Source organism: Mastomys coucha, unplaced genomic scaffold (genome assembly GCF_008632895.1).
Source record: "Mastomys coucha isolate ucsf_1 unplaced genomic scaffold, UCSF_Mcou_1 pScaffold21, whole genome shotgun sequence".
Taxonomy (NCBI): Eukaryota; Metazoa; Chordata; class Mammalia; order Rodentia; family Muridae; genus Mastomys; species Mastomys coucha.
The window spans coordinates 37,630,959-37,638,862 of NW_022196904.1; the positions used below are offsets into that span (position 1 = coordinate 37,630,959).

At 48.1% G+C, this 7,904-nt stretch overlaps 1 protein-coding gene across 1 annotated transcript; it reads right to left on the minus strand.

The window, feature by feature from the left end:
• Window positions 1-41: 41 nt before the first annotated feature.
• LOC116101222 lies at window positions 42-5,219 on the minus strand. The gene is made up of 2 exons (XM_031384868.1): window positions 5,139-5,219; window positions 42-851 (listed from the first exon to the last, which is right to left on the minus strand). The coding sequence occupies exons 1-2, from the start codon at window positions 5,217-5,219 to the stop codon at window positions 237-239; spliced, it is 696 nt and encodes a 231-aa protein (XP_031240728.1). The 3' UTR covers window positions 42-236.
• Between the last annotated feature and the right edge of the window lie 2,685 nt (window positions 5,220-7,904).

Below are 7,904 nucleotides of genomic sequence, written 5' to 3' on the forward strand. Positions count from 1 at the left end.
TATATATATATATACATATACATACATATATGTGTGTGTGTGTGTATATGTACATGAGAAACTGAAACCGAATCTCTAAGTTACATGATAGTCGCATAACATAAACACTGCAGAAGAGGTCAGGCGCCAAAGTCCCCAGCAACTCAGAAGGTCTCCAGGTGGTGGGCATGTTAGTCTCCCAGTGTGAACTTCTAGGCAGCTTTCTTCAAAGACTGAGTCTGCAGAGAGCTTTTGTCTTAGCTCCCCAGGTGGCAGCGTCTAAGCAGAGACTGCCAGAGTCCGATGGCTGAGCTGAAGGGGGAAGGTAACAGATTAAAAATGGAGGGTCCCCACATCTGGCCCAGGGCTTGGGCCATTGGGTAAGGTGGATGCCAGGGAAGTTTGTTCATACTCCATGTGACGGCTGGGCGGGAGATGGGCTGTAAGAAGCCACAGGACCCCACTCGGCGGTGGAGAAGCACAGTCTGAGGTCCCTGTGGAGATGCTGGAGTTGGGTTCCAGTTGGACTCCAACTCTTGGACACCACAGATGCCGCTGCATTCTGTGGAAGAGCAGGCTCTGGGGTCCTTGAGCCACACGGAGGTCAGGGATGTCAGGTTTTGCCGCTGGATGTGGTAGAAGAGCTGAGAGCAGAGTGGGGCCTGTGGGGCTGGCTCTGGCCCAGGGCCGAAGGGAAAAGGGTAGGAGGAGGAGAGTGTTTCGGCTGGTTCCCATTGGAAGGAGAGTCTTTGGCTTGCGCGGCTTGGGTTGGTGGAGACGATGTCTGGGGGCGCTGAGAGGCCTTCCTGCAGGAGGTTAGATGTGCGACTCTTTAGAGGAATACCTGCTCCATTGCTCCAGCACCACGGATCCTAATGAGAAGAGACAGTCCATGGTTTTAAGGCATCTATTGTAGAAAGGTAGAGAGAGGGAGAGAGTAGGGAAGTAGAAGCTGGCCATGGCCACGTGGAGAGAGAGAAGGCCAAGAGAAGCCAGTAGGAAACAGGAGTAAAAGTAAGAGAGAGAGGAGAGGGCAAGCTGCCCCTTTTATAGTAGGCTGGCCTACTTGGCTGTTGCCAGGTAACTGTGGGGGTGGAGTCCAGACAGAATACCAGGAGCTTGGAGCCTAGTATCTGGGAGCATGGCAAACAGGCCTCCCATCCCTTGCAGAGTTATCCACTGGGTCTCTGGGATTTAAACCTAGCTTGACCAGAAAACCAGCTGCCTTTCACAGTCCCACACAAAGAGGGTCTACACCCCTATAATCCAGTACTAGGCAGTTGGTGGCAGGAGGATAAGAAATTCAGGGTCATCCTGAGCTACATAATGAGTTTAAGGCCAGCTCAGGCTACATGAGAAAATGCCACGAAAACAAGCCTAACGCCTGCATGAGGAAGGATACCTCGAAACGCTTCCAGCCATAGCTCTTCAAAGCCAAGCTGCACGCTTTCCCCGGTCTTTTCTGTTATATGAGTGAGCTCCCCAAGTCAAGATTGATGGGATTTAGAATAGGCATGTGTGGGAAGCCAGTCGCCATTCCAAGATGGTTCCAACCGCCTCAGACTTGCCTAGTAAATCTTGTGCGGGCTCATGCAAATTAGGTGTCTTGCTGGTGGCCTATCAGACAGACCCACGTCTCCACTGCGGCTATATATTGACTGGACCTTCTCCGCTCGGGGCTGCCCTCAGAAAAGAAGAGACAAGCGCTCCTGTAATAAAGCTGCTGAGAAGAATCCAACCGTGTTGTGTCTAGTTCCTGCTGGCCGGGGGTTGGACACGACAACTGGTGGTCCGAGGACGGGGAGTCCGAGGTACAGGGAGCCCGAGGAGACTCACAGATTCAGAACTCAGCAACTAAGGAGTGGCTGTACCGGTAAGTCCTCCTTGAGCTTTTCAAGGAGAAGTATAATATGTTTCCTGTTGACCCTGTCTGGCTTGCGTTGTTCGTGTTATTGTTTTTCTTTCTGATTTGTCTTGTCTGCTTTCTTTTGAAGTGTCACAGACCGGGGGAGGAGTGTACCTGCTGAGTCTAGACTTGGTAGTCCCATGTAAGACAGTCGTAGATAGGATTGAAAAGAGCCCCAGGTCTTATATTCTCTTGCCTTATTGTCATTTTGTGAAAATAAAGTCTCCGGGAAGGAGCGATAAGTTTCACGGAGTAGCAAACTGAAAGTAAAAGAAAAGTTAAAAAAAAAAAAAAAAGTAACAAAAATAACCATGGGTGCTTTGTATTCAATTTTTCTGGCTTTCCAAGAGCTGTTAAGACCTGTGTGGAAGCTCGTTAGGAGCTATTTGGAAGATCAGCGCTGTTGTAAGGCCGTGGAAGAGCTGCCTTCAGCATGCAGCCCTATGCGGGGGTGGGAGAATTCAGCTTGGGAGATTCTAGCCACCTGTTTCTGGTTAATGTTAACCCTGGCATCAGCTTGGTATCCCTGGGAAGCCCAAGACCTTAGGGAACTAAAGATAGCAGTGGCAGAGGATGGCCCTCATTCACCCTGGGTAGAGACCATCCTTGAGGGCTTTGCCCACCAGGTTCTCACCCTCAGAGACTGGAAGGAAATGGTCAAGGCTGTGTTCCCCTCACCCATGTTCCTTAAATGGATGGCCTTTTACCAGGAGGAGTGCTGAGTGCAGAGAGAACAAAACCAACATTGTATCTTTAAGGGAAGAAATATTTCAATTCGACTGTTTAGAACAAATCCTCAGTCTATAGTTGGACCTGTTAGTTCTAAGGTGTATGAAATAGAGGGGTCAGCCCAATTTAAAGAGAGCTGCCTAGAAGATCAGAAGTGTTGTAAGGCAGTTGAGGAAGGGCAGACAGCTCTGGAACAGCTGAAAGAGGAGCGGTCAGTGAAATCAGGAAAGGGGAACTCAGACACAGATTGGTCTGATACAGATGAGGAATTACAAGATCTAATTGAGAGGACAGAGAAAAACTCCCTTAGGAAGAAGCAGAAGAAAAAGGGCCCAGAGACTGACAAAGGCCCCCCAGGCTTCGTGCTGTCAGTGCCTCCCCCCTATAATCCCATCAACAGTGGGGGTCCAGGATTCTCCTTTTACCCAGAGGTTTGGCAAGCGGTGAGGTCAGAACTCCAGCTCGCCTGCCCAGTTTTTCAAGATGTTCAATCCTTCTTTAGAGAGCATCCTGTGATCTTTCCAAAGATTATGTCAGCTGCCCCTATAACTGGGGCCCCAAGTGTGTTTACTGATGGTTCTAAAACAGGCTGTGGGGCCTATTTGGTAGAGAAACAAGAGCTCGTGTTATGTCAATTCCCGCCAGGCTCTCCTCAAGTAGTTGAATTAAAAATAGTAATTGAAGTTTTTAAAAATTGCCAATTTGCTTTTAATTTGATGTCTGATTTGGCTTATGTTAACGCTGTTAAAATTCTTGAAACAGCTGGCCCCATTAAAATTAATAGTACCGTTTATGCATTATTTGAGAATTTGCAGAAATTAATTTGGCAGAGAAGGAATCCATTTTTTATTCAGCATATTCGGGCTCATACCGGGTTGCCAGGACCTTTAAGTAAAGAAAATGAGATTGTAGAACAATGGACTAGGATGGAGTGCATTTTCATGAGTTCTTCTATGGAAATGGCTAAAGTTCCATCAAAATTTTCATGTAAATGCTGGGACATTACAACAAAAATTTCATCTGTCTTGAGCTGATGCCTGACAGGTGTTCTTAGTTTGTCCTCAATGTATAATCCATCATCATCCCCATGGCATGGGTGTCAATCCACAGGGCTTGTCTTCCCTTAAGATCTGGCAGATGGATGTGACACATGTTTCTGAATTTGGAACTTTAAAACATGTTTATGTATCTGTAGATATGTGTTCTAGGATCATTCATGCCACCCCTTTGAGTAGAGAAAAGGCATGCAATATCATCTCGCATTGCCTAGAGGCATGGGCTGCTTGGGGCAAACCCCAGCAGCTAAAATTAGATAATAGAAGGCATGCAATGTCATCTTGCATTGCCTAGAGGCATGGGCTGCTTGGGGCAAACCCCAGCAGCTAAAATTAGATAATGGACCTGCCTACACAGCTCAAACCTTTATGTCATTTTGTAAACAGATGGAAGTTCATGTTTCCCATGGACTGCCATATAAACCTCAAGGACAGGACATCGTGGAGCGTGCACATCGCACTCTTAAGGAACTTTTACAAAAACAAAAAGGGGGAATTGGCCAAGGCCATACCCCAAAAGAAAGAATTGCTCTTACTCTTTTTACTTTAAATTTTTTAAATTTGGATGTAGATGGCCTTTCTGCTGCGGATCGTCATCAGTGCAGCAGAGGTTCCTTGAAGGGATTTGTGAAGTGGAAGGATGTTCTGACAGGTTCATGGCATGGCCCGGATCCGGTATTGACATGGGTGAGAGGCTCTGTTTGTGTTTCCACAGGACCGCTGAGATCCCATTTGGGTCTCCAAGCAATTGACAAGGAGGTGTGCCACACAGAATGGAGAGATTGTGCCCGAGAGCCCTGTGCACCCTTCTTCTTCTGTTCTTGGTGAAGAACCAAGCGGAGCCGAGATGGAGGATTCTGTCGGTGTTTCCAAGACCAATACCAGCCATCTAGCCTGCAATTCCTCTGATTCTGATTGTCAGTTGGCAGAATGTTGGGCTGGATTTCCAACACTTTCTCCTTCTTGAAACAGTGAGCGGGCATAGCACTCTGGGGAGTTTTGGTCCTGGTGGGTTGTGTGGTCTGTCTGTGGCTACTCTGTAGGCTAAGACGCGACCAGGCTCATCATAACAATCTTGTCTATCAGGCATTGTCTGCTGTAGAAGAATCTGGCGCACCAGGCGTATGGCTGGCCGCCCTCAAGGAGTGACCTCTATAGTCCTCCTTGCTTCCCCACAAAGTCATTCAGTTGGCAGTCATCTCAGGCCTGGTTACCCACCTGTAAGACCTGACCTCCTGCACGTTCAGGATGTGAGGCAAAGCACCGCACTCGTGGCATGCTGTATGCAGTTAGCGGCCTGAGGGGAGCAAGTCTGTTTGATGCAGGTTGATACCACCCTTTCCCCAATATCTTCCCACTCATTCCTGCCTCTGGAAAAATGGTATTGGACGGGTCTGGCTTGGACTGGGTGGATGACACCTAGTGAAGAGCCTGTACAATGTCCCCAAAACACTCACCAGAGAACATACCTCTACTCCCACCTGTTTCGTTTTCAAGACTGGCCAAATTATTAAAACAAAAAGGGGGAACTGTGGGAAACCAGTCGACATTCCAAGATGGCACCAACCGCCTCAGACTTGCCTAGTAAATCTCGTGCGGGCTCATGCAAATTAGGTGTCTTGCTGGTGGCCTATCAGACAGACCCACGTCTCCACTGGGGCTATATATTGAGCGGACCTTCTCCGCTCGGGGCTGCCCCCAGAAAAGAAGAGACAAGCGCTCCTGCAATAAAGCTGCTGAGAAGAATCCAACCGTGTTGTGTCTAGTTCCTGCTGGCCGGGGGTTGGACGCGACAGGCATGGAAACAAATCTTTGGTACATCTGTGAGATTAGGTTATCCAAGTGGAAAGATGCACCTTAAATCTGGGTGGTCCCAGTCCATGGGTTAGGATTGGAGAATGTGATCTGAGCAGAGAACATCTTTGCCTACTGACTGGGGATGTAGCAGGACTCGCTGCCCCATGCTCCTGTAGCCTCTCCCTCTTCCTTCCCATTCCATCTGCACCTGCCAAGGGCAAGCACACAGAAACAACAAAAATAAACTCCACAAGCTGCCTTCACAGAGTTGCCAGAGGGGTCCCAAGAGTGTGCCGTGTTGCATTGCTATCTGCTTTTTGTGCAGTCCTGGCTCTTCCCTACATGGCAGCAGTCTAGTAAGGGACTTAGTTTTGTAGCCTGGGATTCTAAGTTAAGAGTGTTTTAGCTCTAGGGTAGTTTTCTGTTCTGCCATCATGGCAGACAGAGCCCTCTCATAGTTTACATACCTTAGCACATCATCAAGCTTGCTCATTGACTGAAAATGTAACATTCTTATTATATGCCCAAATTAGTCTAAAGACTCATACATGAGAACCTAGCAGAGTTCTTTGTAGAAACTGATAACTTGGGGCTACTGAGGTGACTTCACAAATTAACCCTGATGACCTCAGATTGGTCCCTGGGGCCCAAATGGCTTAAGGAAAGATCTTATTCCAAAAGTGTCCCCTGCCTCTATAGAGATGCTGCGGGCACATGTGCCCTCTCTGTCTCTGTTTCTATCTCTCCTATACCCTCCACACTAATATACTCAATAAATACAAATTATCTGATTCTAAAATGCACACATAGACCCCTAACAGCCAAAACAATTGTGTAAAGAATGGACAGGGCTAGGGGATCTACCTGGGATAACAAGGTAAGAACTTTTCTGAGCTGTTCAAGGCTATATAACAAAAGCTATTCATCACTTCCCCATGACAGGGTACCATGAACCTCCTGTAACTGAGTTCTCATATTGCCATAGGTGGACTGGAAGTGGAGATGGCGGGGAAGACTCAGATGGTATTCCTACATGAAGACGTCACCATACCCTGCAAAATCCCTGGCTCCCCACGGCTGGACCTCAATACTGTGGGAGTCATCTGGTCTTTGAAGAAGGACGGGGATGAATCTGAGATCCAGGTGTTTGAGTTTTATGGAGATCAAAGAGAGGCAGTCCGGCCTGGAGCAGATGTGTCCTTGTTGGGGCTAGAGTGTGGCAATGCTTCACTCCATCTTCCCAGGATTGATCCCCATTTACCTTTGCTTTCTTGCATAATATGAGAACTTAATACATAACATTTGTTTGAAGAAAACATACTTCAGCCTTAAAATAAAGAAAAGAACTAAAGGGGGGATTAAGGGAAGAAAGAAACTATTATGGATTTCATGTTACTCTGCCCTTAGAGCCCGCTGTCAGCCTGTTGAGTTTGGCTCCCCCTGCTGGTTTTGTGATTGGCCTGGTTGACACTCTGTCTTAGAAATCTTTCCACCCAACTCACTAAGTTCCCATGGCAATGGCTTTTATTGTAGAGTACTGACCTCCAGTAACATAAGGAAGCATAACACCCCCCCTCCAGCTTCCCCCTTTTTTGATTGGCTATAGAATGCATGTCATACCCTTGCTCCTCCCCATGCAGCTCCCCCCCACCCTCCGCCTTCACCCCTTCCGGATCTTCAGGCCAGTTTTCACTTTCCAGGGGCAGCAGAAAGACAACAACACTAATCTCGTGGTGTGTTGTGGGGGGGAAGGGGAGGAAGGAGGTGTTGTGGGGGGCTGGTTCGAGTGGATAAGGAGGCCAGCAGCCGCTGGGTGGTGGTCACACAGGACTCCTAAGGCCATCTCTCCAGGCTCAGCCAGGATCCCTAAGGTGAGTTAATTTCTATAAATCTGTGACAGAGCAGACATGCTCCACACCTTCCACCTGTCCTAACCATACTTGGTCAGTTGCATCTAGTCTCTGCTAAACATCTCTGACCACCCACCTATAGGATCAGCCACAGCCCACCGCTACTTTCTACTCCCAATGGCTGTCTGCCTGGTGTAGGAGGCAGAAGGAGAATGGAGTTTGGCATGCTTTGGAGAGTAAAGAACTAGGAGCTATGTGAGATCTCAAACGGAGGGCACACTTGTTGGGCCCCATTTTGGCCTGTTTTGGGCCTTGAGCCTGAGTTTTGAGACCAGTTACTTCCGTATCGGGGTGACTCTGCCCTGCCTTTGCTGACATAGAGCTTTGTCATTGGCTCAGTCATACTGTCCATCATCTTTTCCTATCTCCTATATCATCTTTCCCCGCCATCTTACCGTACCCCAAATCCACCCTCTGTTTCGAGACTGATGCGTAAAATTGAGTTGTTAGTTCGAGAGGATTCCTAGCTTGGTGTGTTTCTTTTGGGTTAACAACACTCGCCATTAGTTCGAGAGAGACTCCCCCCCC